This window comes from Hemiscyllium ocellatum, chromosome 12 (genome assembly GCF_020745735.1).
Source record: "Hemiscyllium ocellatum isolate sHemOce1 chromosome 12, sHemOce1.pat.X.cur, whole genome shotgun sequence".
NCBI classification, from domain to species: domain Eukaryota; kingdom Metazoa; phylum Chordata; class Chondrichthyes; order Orectolobiformes; family Hemiscylliidae; genus Hemiscyllium; species Hemiscyllium ocellatum.
The window spans coordinates 10,969,096-10,985,096 of record NC_083412.1 but is presented as its reverse complement, the minus strand read 5'-3'; the positions used below and the strand labels follow the sequence as shown (position 1 = coordinate 10,985,096).

The 16,001-nt window shown below is 45.9% G+C and overlaps 1 protein-coding gene across 1 annotated transcript in view; it reads left to right on the top strand.

Annotated features, from left to right (window-relative positions):
* Positions 1-16,001, top strand: part of phex (phosphate regulating endopeptidase homolog, X-linked) — a 116,691-nt gene that overhangs the window by 27,407 nt on the left and 73,283 nt on the right. The window contains exon 3 of the mRNA XM_060833308.1: positions 8,719-8,880. Coding sequence (XP_060689291.1) covers positions 8,719-8,880 — 162 coding nt within the window. The remainder of the gene's footprint in view (positions 1-8,718; positions 8,881-16,001) is intronic.

Genomic DNA, 16,001 nt, shown 5'->3' with positions numbered 1-16,001 from the left:
CTGAGAGGTGGACAAAGAGTAACAGGAGTTCAGATGAGCAGAGAGACCTTGGTGTCCAGGTACATAGATCCCTGAAAGTTGCCACCCAGGTTGATAGGGTCGTTAAGAAGGAATACAGTATGTTAGCTTTTGTTGGTAGAGTGATTGTGTTTCAGAGCCATGAGGTCATGCTGCAGCTGTACAAAACTCTGGAGTGGCCACACTTGTAATATTGCGTACAGTTCTGGTCACTACATTATCGGAAGAATGTGGAAGCTTTGGAAAGGGTTCAGAGGAGATTTACTAGGATGTTACCTGGTATGGAGGGAAGGTTTTATGAGGAAAGGCTGAGGGACTTGAGAGAAGAAGATTGAGAAGTTTACTTAATTGAGACGTATAAGATAATCAGAGGGTTAGATAGGGTGGACAGTGAGAGCCTTTTTCCTCAGATGGTGACGGCGAGTACGAGGGGACATTGCTTTAAACTGAGGGGTGATAGATATAGGACAGACGTCAGAGGTAGTTTCTTTACTCAGAGAGTAGTCGGGGCGTGGAATGCTCTGCCTGCAACAGTAGTAGACTTGGCAACTTTAAGAGCGTTTAAGTGGTCATTGGATAGGCATTTTGGCGAGAATGGAATTGTGTAGTTTAGACGGGCTTCAGATTGGTTCCACAGGTTGTTGCAACATTGTGGGCCGAAGGGCCTGTACAGTGCGGTAATGTTCTATTGAGAGAGGCAAAAGAGGAGGTTTCTAGGGCCCTGACCCAAATCCTTGTATCCTCGTGAGCCACCAGAGAGGTCCTGAACAGCTGGCGAGTAGCTAATTCCAGAAAGGAAATCGGGATAATATAGGAGACTATAAACCAGTGAGTCTCAGTTTGGGGGAGCTATTGGAGAGAATTCTTAATGATAGGATTTATATGCACTTAGAACAGCATGGCCTAATTAGGAACACTCAGCATGGCTTTGTGTGGCAGGTCATGTTTTACTAACCTGTCATGGAGGGGAGAAAGGTGAATGATGAGGGTAGAGGGGTAAATGTTGTCTACGTGGATTTTAGTAAGTTTTTCAACAAGGTCCCTTCATGGTCGGCTCATCCCATGCATGGGATCCATGGTGACTAGGCCGCGTGGATTCAGAATGGGCTTACCCATAGCAGGCAGAGGGTAGTGGTGGAAGGGTTATTCTTCAGGCTGGAGGCCCGTGACTAGTGATGTCCCACAGGGACCGGCACTGGGACCTCTGCTGTTTGTGATATATGTAAATGACTTGGATAAAAATGTGAGATGAGTGGGTTAGTAAGTTTACCGACGATACAAAGATGAGTGGAGTTGTGGAGAGTGTAGAAGGTTTGCAAAAAGTACAGCGAAATGTAGGTCAGTTGCAGATATGGGCGGAGAAATGGCAGATGGAGTTTAAACTAGGTACATGTGAGGTGCTACACTTTGGGAGATAATGGTAGGACCCTGAACAGCATTGATATACAGGGGGACCTTGAGGGTCACACACGTACGTAGGGTGGTAAAGGTGGAGTATGGCACACTTGCCTTTATTGGTTGGGGAACTGAGTACAAGAGTCAGGATGCCATGTTGCAGCTTTATAAGGCCTTGGTTAGGCCACACTGAGAGTACTGTGATCAATCCGGTCACTCTATTACAGGAAGGATGTGGGGAATTTGGAGGAGGTGCAGCAGGATGCTGCCTGGATTAGAACGTTGGGGAATAAGGTGAGGCTAGAGGTTGTTTTATCTGGAGGAGTGGAGGCTAAGAGGAGACTTGATAGAAGTCTGTAAAATTATGAGACGCATAGGCTGGGTTGACAGTCAGATCCTTTTTCCCAGAGTTAAATTATCCAAAAGCCTGGCCAAGCGGTTGAGGTTTCAGTCGGGGATTACTTTGGGAATAGTGATCATAATTCCATAAGGTTTAGATTACTCATGGACAAAAACAAGAGTGCCAAATTGGGGGAAGGCCAACTGTACCAAAATTCGGCAGGAGCTGGGCAATGTGGATTGGGAACAGCTGTTTTAGGGTAAATCCACATTTGGTATGTGGGAGGTTTTAAAGAGAGGTTGATTAGAGTGCAGGAGAGAGATGTTCCTGTGAAAATGAGGGATAGAAACGGCAAGGTTAGGGAATCATGGATGACTGTGGAATTGTGAGACTAGCTAAGAGGAAAAAGGATGTGTACTTAAGGTCTGGGTGACTGAAGACAGACAAAGCTTTGGAAGAATATCAGGAATCTAGGATCAGTCTGAAATGAGGAATTAAAAGGATTAAAGGGGGTCATGAGATATCCTTAGCAAGCAGGGTTAAGGAAAATTCCAAAGCCTTTTATTTGTATATAAGGAGCAAGAGGGTAACTAGAGAAAGGGTTGGCCACTCATGGACAAAAGAGGAAAGTTATGCGTGGAGTCAGAGAAAATAGGTGAGATTCTTAATGAGTACTTTACATCGGTATCCATCGAGGAGAGGGACTCAACGGAAGTTGAGGTTAGGGATAGATGTTTGATGACTCAAGGACATGTTGGCATAAGGAGAGAGGAAGTGTTGTGTATTCTAAAAGGCATTAAGGTGGACAAGTCCCCAGGTCCAGGTGGGATTGATCCCAGGTTACCGAGGGAAGTGAGAGAGGAAATAGCTGGGGCCTCAACAGATATCTTTGCAGCATCCTTGAACACGGGTGAGGTCCTGAAGGACTGGAGAATTGCTAATGTTATCCCCTTGTTTAAGAATGGTAGCAGGGATAATCCAGTAATTACAGACTGGTGAACCTGATGGCAGTGGTAGGGAAGCTGCTGGAGAAAATAATGAGGGATAGGATCTATTCACATTTGGAAGGAAATGGCTTATCAGAGATAGGCAGCATGGTTTTGGGCAGGAAAGGTCATATCTTACCAACTTAATAGAATTCTTTGAGGAAGTGACAAAGTTGATTGATAAGGGAAGGGCTGTAGATATCATACATATGGACTCAGTAAGGTGTTTGGTAAGGTTTCCCATGGTAGGCTGATGGAGAAGGTGAAGTCACATGAGGTCCAGAGTGTACTAGCTAGATGGATAGAGAACTGGCTGGGCAACAGGAGACAGAGAGGAGTAGTGGAATGGAACTTCTCAAAATGGAAACCTGTGCCCAGTGGTGTCCCACAGGGATCCGTACTGGGACCCTTGTTGTTTGTGATATACAGAATTGATCTGGAGGAAGGTATCGGTGGTCTGATTAGCAAGTTTGCAGATGACACTAAGGTTGGTGGAGTAGCAGTTGGTGAAGGGGACTGTCAGAGAATGCAGCAGAATATAGATAGATTGGAGAGTTGGACAGAGAAATGGCAGATGTGAGCTGATGCATTTTGGAAGGTCAAATTCAAGAGCGAACTATACAGTAAGTAGAAAAGTGCTGGGGAAAATTGATGTGCAGAGAGATCTGGGTGTTCGGGTCCATCGTTCCCTGAAGTTGGCAACACAGGTCAATAGAGTGATCAAGAATGCATACAGCAAGCTTTCCTTCATCAGACAGGGTATTGAGTACAAGAGTTGGTAGGTCATGTTACAGTTGTGTAAGACTTTGGTTCGGCCACATTTGGAATACTGCGTACAGTTCTGGTCACCACATTACCAAAAGGATGTGGATGCTTTGGAGAGGGTGCAGAGGAGGGTCACCAGGATGTTGCCTGGTATGGAGGGTGCTAGCTATGAAGAGAGGTTGAGTAGATTTGGATTATTTTCATTGGAAAGACAGAGGTTGAGGGGGCACCTGAATGAGGCCTACAAAATCATGACGGGGTATAGACAGGGTGGATAGCAAGAAGCTTTTTCCCAGAGTGGGGGACTCAATTACGAGGGGGTCACGAGTTCAAGGTGAGAAGGGAAAGGTTTAAGGGAGATATGGAAAGTTCTTCACACAGAGGGTGGTGGGTGCCTGGAACACGTTGCCAGCGATGGTGGTAGAGGTGGGCACAGTGGTACCATTCTGGACAGATACACGAATTGGCAGGGGGCAAAGGGATACAGATCTTTAAAAAATAGGCAACATGTTTAGATAAGGGATCTGGATCAGTATAGGTTTGGAGGGCCGAAGGGCCTGTTCCTGTACTGTAATGGTCTTTGCTCTTTGTTCTAAAACTAGAGAGCATGCACTAAAGGTGAGAGGGGGAAAGACCAAGGACAGGCAGAAAGGATTTGTTTAATTTGGCATCATGTTTAGGGCTGGATGGCATGTTCCAATGCTGTACTGTACTCTGGTCTATCTCTGTCTTAAATGGGTGCCAGTCAGTGTATTGAGTTTCGGAGTTGGGATGTCATGTTTCAGCTGTATAGGATATTGGTAAGGCCACTTTTGGAATACTGTGTTCATTAATCGTCTCCCTGTTATGGGATAGATATTGTTCAACTTGAAAGGGGTGGCACAGTGGCTCAGTGGTTAGCACTGCTGCCTCACAGCACCAGGGTTGAAAATGTGTTGCTGGTTAAAGCACAGCAGGTCAGGCAGCATCCAAGGAACAGGAAATTCGACGTTTCGGGCCAGAGCCCTTCATCAGGAATGGCCCGAAACGTCGAATTTCCTGTTCCTTGGATGCTGCCTGACCTGCTGTGCTTTAACCAGCAACACATTTTCAGCTCTGATCTCCAGCATCTGCAGACCTCACTTTTTACTCACAGCACCAGGGTCCCAGGTTCAATTCCAGCCTAATGCGACTGTCTGTGTGGAGTTTGCACATTCTCCCCATGTCTGCGTGGGTTTCCTCCGGGTGCTCCGGTTTCCTCCCACAGTCCGAAGAATGTGCAGGTTAGGTGAATTGGCCGTGCTAAATTTCCCGTAGCGTTCAGGGATGTGTAGGTTAGATGCGTTAGCTAGGGGTAAATATAGGGTAGGGGAATGGGTCTGGGTGGGTTAGTCTTCGGAGGGTCGGTGTGGACTTGTTGGGCCGAAGGGCCTGTTTTCACATTGTAGGGATTCTGTGATTGTGAAAAGACTCTCAAAGTTGTTGCTGGGTTGGAGGGTTTGTGTTGTATAGAGAGAACCTGAACAGGCTGGGGCAATTTTCCCTGAAGCGCTTGAGGCTGAGGGGTGACCTTATAAAGGTTTATAAAATCATGAGGGGCATTGGTAGGGTGAATAGCCAAGGTATTTTTCCCAGGGTAAAGGAGCCCAAAACTGGAGGGCATAGGTTTAACGTGAGATGGGAAAGATGTAAAAGGGACTTAAGAAGCAATTTTTTTTCATGCAGAGGGTGGTATGTGTATGGAACGGACTGCCAGAGGAAGTGGTGGCGGCTGGTATGATTACAGCATTTAAAAGGCATCTGGATGAATACATGAATAGGAAGGGTTTGGAGGGATATGGGCCAAGTTCTGGGAAGTGGGAATGCTGGTCAACATGGACAAGTTGTCCATGTCTGTTTCCATGCTGTACAACGCCATGACTCTATGACAAGGTAATCACTAGAAAAAAAAATACCAGGGAAGTGAATAGAACTACATATTGAGTGTCTAAAAGCAAGTGACTACAGAGATTATGGGGGCATTGCTTGTAACGTTTTGAGGTGGCCCTCGTTCTGGAAAGGTGCCAGTGGATTGGGAAACCTCCACTCTACCATCCTTTGTTCAAGTTAGGAGTGAGACAGAAAGCAGGGAACGAAAGGCCAGTTAATCTGACCTGTCTCATTGGGGAAACGCTGGAATTCATTATTAAGGAGCCAGTATTCATTATTAAACTGCCTAAAGGAAATCATAATACAAGCAATGAACAATTTTACACACCCTGCATGTGTCAATCAAGGTGTCTTATTATCAGAGAGGGGATTTTGCATGATTTTACATGTCATTTTACTCACCAGTTCGCAAAGCAAACCCAATGGGATCCAGGCTGATTGAAACATCCCATTATTAATGATGCTGTGTTGCCTCCTCTGGCCCTATCACGAGTGACGTTGGTCATGTTCCAGGCTGCTTCAGTACTTTTGAGAGTTAGAATCCCTACAGTGTGGCATCAGGCAGTGTGGCCCAGCGTGCTTCCCTCCTGGAACACCCTCCTTTCCTCGGTCTACACTCTCCTCAACTCTGAAACTGCACTCGAATACTTCTTCGCAAATATAACTCCAGCTCTTCACCAATCTCAGACTGCCTCCTGGGTTTTGTTTTTGCCCCTGAGCTCTAGTCCTCAGTTACATCGAGCAAGTACTTTTCAATCCCCACTGTGAACAGTGTGAAGTATTAATGCTCACACCCCTCTTCAAAGCCCCTCATAGCTCCCCCGAACACAGTTCTAGCAATGTTTCCCAGCTCCCCAGAACTTCTTCTGAGTCCTGAGTCCTTGGCTGACAAACAGTTCCTACAACTTCTTCCTGAGCTCAGACAGCACAGAGCAGTATAAATGCTCTTGACTCCATCCCCTGTGCAGAATCAGCTGTTTTCCGAGCACGGTTAGCTGCTGCACTCCCAAGCCTTGCTTCTGTCTCTAATCCTCATTCGCTGCATGTTACATTTCATACTCCTTATCGGTGACCCCTGGAATTGTCTGGAGTGGTCCATTGAAAACTTACAATCAGCCCATCCCCTGTTGTGGGGCAGAATTGAGTGCTGTCACTTCGAGTCATCGAGTTTCCAACTTGATGCTGGTCATCAAGTGAATATCTACTTGAATCCCATTTTTCAGCACTTGGACTGTAGCCTTGTATGCCATTGTAGAGGCGGGTACAATGCAGTCTCCCTCCTCAGTGTCCATGGATCCACAAAATATCGCCTTGAATTCAGCGCAGAGGTCAGAGAATCGCCGTCCAGTTATGTTAGAAATATCTGGTGAAGAATGGCGGTTGTGGTTCATTCCCATCATGAAAACAACACAGTACCTTTGTACCGAAGGTGGTGTCATAAGTGATGACTTGTCAACTGTTCATCGCACTCAGTTGAGTGCATGTGACAATAAAGCTAATTCTCATTCAATGCATGCGTTGGATCTCCGCGGGAAGTGCATCTAGACAGATAGATAAATGGGCCGGGAGTAGAGGGATACAGATCCTTAGAAAATAGGCGATAGATTTAGGTAGCGGATCTGGATCAGCACAGGCTTGGAAAGGCCTGTTCCTGTGCTGGAATGTTCTTTATTCTTTGTTTCACACATCCATCTAAATATTCAAATATTCCTGCCTCTTTCAGGTAGTGAGTTCCAGATACCCACCATCCTCTGGGTGGTTAAAGCTGTTTCCTCAAATCTCCTGTCAACCTCCTGCTCCTGACCTTAAACCTGTACCCCTGGTTATTGACCTCTCTGCTAAGGGGAAAACTTTCTCCCTATCTTGCCTGTCTGTGCTGCTTAGACGTTGGTGCACCTCAATCAGAGTCCCCTCAGCCTTCTCTGCTGCTGTAAGGAAAGCAGGCCCTAGCTGTTGCTCCATACATGTTACCAGTCACAGAATTGCTGGTTGGCTTAGCACAGTTGGACAGCGATAAACATAGAACATAGAAAACTACAGCACAGTACAGGCCCTTTGGCCCTCGATGTTGCGCCGATCCAAGCCCACCTAACCTACACTAGCCCACTATCCTCCATATGCCTATCCAATGCCCGTTTAAATGCCCATAAAGAGGGAGAGTCCACCACTGTTACAGGCAGGGCATTCCATGAACTCACGACTCGCTGAGTAAAGAAATCTACCCCTAACGTCTGTCCTATACCTACCACCCCTTAATTTAAAGCTATGCCCCCTCATAATATCTGACTCCATACGTGGAAAAAGGTTCTCATTGTCAACCCTATCTAAACCCCTAATCATCTTGTACACCTCTATCAAATCTCCCCTAAACCTTCTTTTCTCCAATGAAAACAGCCCAAGTGCCTCAGCCTTTCCTCATCCGATCTTCCTACCATGCCAGGCAACATCCTGGTAAACCTCCTCTGCACCTGTCCCAGTGCCTCCACATCCTTCCTATAGTATGGCGACCAAAACTGCACACAATACTCCAGATGCAGCCGCACCAGAGTCTTATACAACTGCAACATGACCTCAGGACTCTGGAACTCAATTCCTCTACCAATAAAGCCCTGTACACCATATGCCTTCTTCACAGCACTATTTACCTGGGTGGCAACTTTCAGAGATCCGTGTACATGGACACCAAGATCCCTCTGCTCATCCACACTACCAAGTATCTGACCATTAGCCCAGTACTCCATCTTCTTGTTACTCCTACCGAAGTGAAATTCGTTACACTCTTAGGAAGGGATTATACAACTGGCAGCAGTCCGGTGTCCTCTGGGGGGATCCAGAACGTGGTCAATGCTGAGGATTTGCCACAAGGAACCTGGTGGGGGAGAGTTGTTAATATACACTTGTTAATATGGGAGTTTGGAAACGGGTCAGTGATGAGCAAAAACCTAGCAAAGGTGGGAGTGGGTAAACATTCAGGGACCGATGGAGGGCAAAAGCTAGCAATGGGATAGTGATGAGATCACAAGAGAAGGTGATGTGACCCTCGGTGTGGAAGGATTTTGTAGAGATTTTGCTTGACATTCGGCGATCAAAACAATAGTCATCTCATACTGTGGCCCTGTGGCCAAGTACAGGAGAACTGCAGTCATTAAAAAAAAGACAGAGTGCTGGGAAAGTTCAGGGAAAGAGAAACCGAGTTAACGTTTCAAGTCCCGTGTGACACGTTTTCAGAAATGGAAGTTGCAGAGCTGTTTTAGACTGAAGTCGGTTTTGCTCAGCTCGTTGACACGCCATCATTCCTCCTTGCAGGTGTTCACATGTTCAAGAAAATCAACTGGTCAGCAGATCCGTGTGAGAACTTCTTTGAGTTTGCTTGCGGACAGTGGATAAAGGAGAACCCGATCCCTGAAGACTACTCAAGCTACGGGACATACTCGTGGGTTCGGCAAAGCGTCAACATCAAACTGCGAGGTACTTTGGAAACGCAGGCACAGAGTGATGTGGTTGGCATTATCATTCCACTTTTCGAAGGAGGGGCTAGTGTTTTGGTGGAGCCATTCACAACCTCAGCGGCCAGGGGGGTGGGGTGGGGTGATTGACGAGGCGCAGGCCCTGCTGCTTCTGCAAGGCTGAGTTATTTGTGCACAGAAAGATCCCACAAATGGCCGTCTGATAAATGAGCAGGTCTGCAGTGTGGCATTGCCGATGTCGGGACCAATTTTGACATTGCTATCTGTCTCCTCCTCTGCCTCATGACTATAGATTGTAACGGGCTGAGGGGTACAGCATTGATCCTTGTGGCACTCCATTAATCACAGCCTGAAAATGGCTTGTATACATCTGCTGTCTGTTTCCTGTCGATTAATCAACCTATAGAGAAAATATTGCTGCAACGTGGTGAGCCCTCGTCTTGCCCAGTAAGCTTTGGTATGCCATTTTATTGAATGTCCTGAGTAGTGTGTTGTAGAATTTTGACACCTACCAGTTCCAGTACATAATTCTTTGACATTTGCATCACATTTAGACAGGTTGGTTAAGAAGGCATTTAGCACATTGCCTTCATTGGTCAGACCTTTGAGTACAGGAGTTGGGATGTCATGTTGAGGTTGTACAGGATCTCGGTGAGGCCTCATCTGGAGTATTGTGTGGAGTTCTGGTTGCCCTGGTATTGGAAGGATATTATTAAACCGAAGAGGCCTCAGATCAGATTGACCAGATGTTGCTGGGAATGGAGAGTTTGAGATATAAAAATAGATCGGGTCGGCTGGGACTTATTTCATTGGGGCGTAGGAGGTTGGGGGATGACCTTATCGAGGTTTATAAAATCTTGAGGAGCAGGTGAATGGCAGGTTTCCTTTCCTGAGGGTGGGGAATTCAAAACCAAGGGGCATATTTTTAAGGTGAGAAGAGGAAATTTTGAAAAGGACATGGGGATAATTCTTTTACACAGGGAGTGCTCCGTGTGTGGAGTGAACTGCCAGAGGAAGTGGTGGATGTGGGTATAGTTATAATGTTTGAAAGACATTTGGATAAATTCATGAATAATGAATGTTTGGAGGGGTATGGGCCAAGTGCAGGCAGTGACTAGTTCAGTTTGGGATTCAGGTTGGATCCAAGTATCTGTTTTTGTGCTGTATGACAATCTTCTGGTTCCCTTTAGTCCACCCTGCTAGTTACATCCCTAAAAAAAAACTTTGTAAAGCATGATTTATCTTTCTAAAACTGTGGTGACTTTGCCTGATTATCCAATGATTTTCCAAAGGCTTTATGAAGACTCCCTCGCGTTTTCCCAATGACTGATTTCGGGCTAACTGGCCTGTAATGCTGTGTTTTCTCTCTCTCTCTGTTTTACTTCAAGGCAGTTGTACATTTGCTAACTTCTAACTAGCATGGAACATTCCAGAATCTAGGAAACGTTGGCAGTCAAGCTTGTGCACTTTCTCTGCAATGACTTCTTTTAGAAATCTGGAATCCAAAAGAAAAATGTTTGAAGCCCCAGATTAACTGAAACACTCCAAAGTGAGATTGGTTTGTTTGCACTGGGCAAGGTAAATGGAAAGTACTTGGAATTATGATGCAAATCAGCCATTTTCTAAAGAATGGGTAGAACAGGTTAAAGGGCAGAAGGGGCTCTTCCTGATCCTATGTCCCAAAGCTGAGTTTACAGTCCCTATTCTTTCTATCTAATGTGTAATGATGGCAGAGTAGTTGGAACACAGAGCTTAGATTACTGAGTCGTTTTTAATGGCTGAGTTCTCTCATTGTGACTGTGGAATCTGGTTTTCCGTTCAATGTCTTTTACTTGCTGTGCCCTCTGGGCATTTAGGGACGGCCAATAAATGGTGACCTGGCCAGCGGTGCCCACATCCTATGAATGAATAGAAAAGATGGCATGGCTCAGCGAGAAGGATTTGAGCTCAAACGTGATTGCTGGATCCCAAGCTAAACAAAGCAGGCTTGGATAGATTGGCACAGCAGGAGGGCACTTTGCCCAGCTGATGTGTGGACTTCGGTGTGCCCAACGCTCAGTCTATGGCATGATCCCCCTCTCATCTGGGCTGCAGAGCAACTTAGAGTGGGAGGATAGAGTTCCACTGGTCGTGGTCCACATAGGTACCAATGACATCGATAAAACTAAGGCAGAAGTTCTGCTGAATGAGTATAAACAGCTCGGAGCTAAGTTAAAAAGCAGAACCAACAATGTAATAATCTCTGGATTACTACGCGAGCTATGAGCCAATAAGGTTAAGCAGGTAAATGGCTGAAAGATTGGTGTGGGAGAAATGGGTGTGACTTTATGGAACACTGGCACCAGTATTTGGGAAGGAGGGATCTGTTCTGATGGGACGGTCTCCACCTGAACAGTGCTGGGGCAAGAGTCCTAGCGAATCGTATAACCGGGGGCTGTAGGCAGGGCTTTAAACTAAACAGTGAGAGTCAGGGTTGAGTTATCAGGGAAGTTTGAAACCCGATTTCGAGGAGGAGGTTAAGAATGCAGCACAGACACAAATACAGCGTGTATGGAAAGGGTCAGCAATCAAACTTCAAACACACTGGACAAATGGATGGCAATGAGAAGGGGGACTGAAGGTGTTATATCTGAATACACACTGTATAAGGAACAAGGTAATGAGCTTGTGGCACAGATTGAAATTGGTAGGTACGATGTGGTGGGCATCACAGAGACATGGCTGTAAGGGGATCAGGGCTGGGAGCTGAATATCCAAGGATATACATCCTGTCAAAAAGATAGGCAGGTGGGCAGAGGGGGTGGGGTTGCCTTATCGGTAAGAAACAAAATTAAATCAATAGGACTAAAATGAAAAAACTGTAGTTGGAGTTATGCAGAGGCCTCCAAACAGTAGTCAGGAGCTGGGGCGCAAGATACACCAGGAAATTGAAAAACTGTAGGAAAGGCAAAGTTACAGTGATCATGGGGGTCTTCAATGTGTAAGTGGACTGGGAAATCAGGTTGGTCATGGATTGGAAAGAAGGGAATTTGTGGAATGTCTGTGAGATGGCTTTTTGGAGCAGCTTTGGTGGAGCTCACTAGGGAACAGGCAATACTGGATTGAGTGTTGTTCAATGATGGGGGAGTTTAAGGTGATGGAACTCTGAGGAATTGGTGATTATAATATGATTGAATTTACTCTGCAGTTTGTGAGGGAGAAGATAGAATCAGGGGTGACGGTATTATAGCTGAATATAGTCAACTACAGAGGCATGAGGGAGGAGCTGGGTAGAATTGACTGGGAGAGGAGCCGTGCAGGAAAGACAGTGGAACAGCAATGGCAGGGGTTTCTGAGAGTAATTCAAGAGACATGGCATAGATTCATCCCGAGGGAAAAGAGACATGTTACTGGGAGGATGAGGTAACGATGGCTGACTAGGGTAGTCAGGGATAGCATAAAAACAAAAGGGAAAGCATATAATGTGGGGAAGGGCAGTGGGAAATCAGAGGATTGGGAAGCTTACAAAGACCAACAGAGAGCAACAAGAAAAAATGAGGAAGAAGATTAAAAATGAGGGTAAGGTAGTCAGTAATATAAAGGAAGGCTGTAAGAGTTTCTTTAGATACATAAAGTGGAAAAGAGAGGCAAAAGTGGACCCTGAGCTCCTAGAGAATGAGGCTGGAGAGATAATAGTGGGGAACAAGGAAATGGCTGAGGAACTGAATAATGACTTTGTGTCAAACTTCACGGTGGAAGACATGAGTAATATCCCAAAACAGCCAAGAAAGTGAGGTTGGCAGAGCTGTGTATGGTGACCATCACCAAGGAGAAGGTGCTAGAAAAACTGAATGGGCTGGAGGTGGATTAGTCACCTGGACCAGATGGACTGCACCCCAGAGTACTAAGGGATAGTTCGAAGGTGAAGACGTTAGTGATGATCTTTTGAGGATTCGCTAGAGTCAGAGAAAGTCCCAGAGGACTGGAAAATTGCTAATGTGACACCCCTAATGCAAAAGATGGAAAATTATAGGCCGATTAGTCTAACCCCCGTAGTGGGTGAGATCCTGGAATCCATTGTGATGGATGAAATTTATGAATAGAGAACAACCTCAATTATCCAAATGGGATGGCCGGGGAGTATTTTCTATGGATAACTGATTGTTCAGATAGCGGACAACGTTTTTATGGGACCTTGAGATCTTGTTTGGATAATCCGAATGTTCAGATAATTGACATACGGATAACTGAGGTTGTTCTGTACTTGGAAGTGTAGGGTAAAATCGGGCAAAGTCAGCATGGTCTCATCAAGGGGAGGTCATGCCTGACAAATCTGCTGGAATTCTTTGAGGAAATAATAAGCAGGTTAGGGCAAGGAGAGCCAATGGATGTTATCCAGCTGGACTTCAAGAAGGCCTTTGCCAAGATGCTACACAGGAGGCTACTGAGTAAGATAAGGGCCCATGGTGTCAGAGGCAAGGTGCTAGCATGGTTAGATGCCTGGCTGTCTGGCAGAGAGTGGGGATAAAAGGGTCCTTCTCAGGATGGCAACTGGTGACAAGTGGTGTTCTGCAAGGCTCAGTGTTGGGACCACAACCTTTCACATTATACAGTAATGATCTGGATGAAGGAACTGAGGGGATTCTGACTAGGTGTGTAGACAATACAAAGATAGATAGAGGGACAGGTAGCATTGAGGATTCATGTAGGCTGCAGAAGGATTTGGAGAGGTTAGGTGAGTGGGTTCAAGGAGTGGCAGATAGAGTACCATGGGAAAGTGTGAGGTCATGCACTTTGGGAGGAAGAATAGAGGATGGACTATTGTCTCAATGGAGAGAAAACTCCATCTGATGTGCAAAGAGACTTGGGAGTTGTAGTCCAGGATTCTTTCATGGTAAAGTTGCAGGTTCAGTCAGTAGTTAGGAAGGCAAATGGTTAGGATGGCATTTAGTTTGAGAGGACTTGAATATAAAAGCAGGATATACTTCTGAGGCTCTGTAAGGCTATGGTCAGACCATATTTGGAGTATTGTGTGCATAATGTTGGGCCCCATATCTCAGGAAGGATGTACTGGCCATGGAGTGTGTTCAGAGGAGGTTCACTAGAATGGTCCCAGGAATGAAAACGTAACATATGAGGAACATTTGAGGAATCTGGATTTATATTCGATGGAGTTTAGAAGGATGCGGTGGGCGGGGGGGAATCTAATTGAAACATACAGAATACTCAACGGCATGGACAGAGTGGATGTTGGGAAGATGTTTCCATTGGTCAGACAGACTATGACCCAAGGGCGCAACCTTAGAGTAAAGGGAAGACCTTTTAGAATGGAGATAAGGAGAAACTTCTTCAGCCAGAGTAGTGAACCTATGGAACTCAATACCACAGAAGGCTGTGGAGGCCGGATCATTGAGTATATGTAAGACTGCGATAGCTAGGTCCTTGAATGTCAAAGGGATTAAGGGTTACAGGGAGAAAGCAGCAGAATGGGGTGGAGAAATTTGTCAGCCATGACTGAAGGGCGGAGCAGACCTCAATGGGCCGAATGGCCTATTTCCTGCTCCTATGTCTTATTGTCTTAAGGCAATTGATCAGCCAACTGTGCCAGCCACAGATAGTGCGTACCCACCTCTGCACTGTCTCCTTATACAACTCTGTCGCGGTTGGCACAGGACCATGCACAACATCAACAAAACGTGTTGCTACTGTATTTGAATGCCACGTTTGTGAAAATCTGGAACACGCTGGCTGCAGTTCTGATGAATACAGCTCTGCTCATTTGATTCATCTGTGTTGGAGGGAGTTCACTGTGTTGGGTTTCTGGGATTCACGAGCATCACTTGGCTCTCGGTTCGGACTTCTAGCTGAGAAATGGACATAGCTGGCAGCAAAGTGGGAATGTTTCTCCTGTCAATAACCCGATGAGTCAGGAAATGAAAGAAAGACTTGCGTTTACATTGTGTCTCTCATCTCAAAGTGCTTTTTTAACATGACAGAACTTTCAGTGCAGTTACTGCTGTGAGACAGAAAATAATTGGTGTGCAGCAAGCTCCAACAAGCAGTACTGTGACAGTGACCACATTAATCTGGTCTCAGGGACGTTAATCGAGATATAAATATTGACTAAAGACCCTGAAGTTAAGTTGCCTGATTTTCTTCAAGCACTGACTTCATGTACTCCCCGTCTCCAAGTCCTCCCTGAACTCTGAAGTGATGCGCTGTTCTGACAGTGTGAGGCATTGCTGAGAATTTCTCTTTCAATAGAAACAGAGGAAATATAAGCAGCAGTAGGCCATTCAGCCCCTTTGAGCCTGCTCTGCCATTCCATATGATCATGGCTGACCATCCAACTCAGTATCCCAGTCTCATAGAGTCAGAGTCCGTTCATAGAGTCAGAAATGTGCAGCATGGAAACAGACCCTTCAGTCTCGCTTTTGCTTTTGATCCCTTTAGCGCTCAGAACTGCATCTAATTGCTTTGTGAAAATACTCAATGTTTTGACCTCAACCACTCTCTGTGGTCGTGAATTCCAGAGGCTGACCACTCTGTGGGTGAAGAAGTGTTTCCTTATCTCAGTCCTCAATGGCCTGTTCCGTATCCTTGGACTGTTATCCCTGGTTTTGGATTCCCTGCTCATCTGGAACATCCTCCCCGTGATTATCCTGTCCAGTCCTGTTGGAATTTTATAGGTTTCTGTGAGATCCCTCCCTTCATTCTTCGAGACTGTGGTGAATATCATCCTAACCGACTCAGTCTCTCTTCTTATGTCAGTCTTGTCGTCGCAGGAATCAGTTGGGAAACCTGTGTTTCACGCCCTCCATCACCTGAACACCCGTCCTCAGGTGAAGAGTCCCAACTGCACATAGTACTCCAGGTGTAGTGTCACCCTGCACAATTGCAGCAAGATACCCTTGCTCCAGTGCTCGAAACCTTCCACCCATGAAGGCCAACACACTATCTACTTTCGTCACCGCCTGCTCCACCTGCATGCTTACTATCAGTGACTGGTGCACAAGGTCCAGTACAGGTCTCATTACGTCTCCCCCTTCCCCAATCTATCACCATTCAGATCATCCACTTTGCTGTTTTAGCTACCAAAGTGGATAACCTCACACTTATCTGCATTGTACTGCATGCACCGTT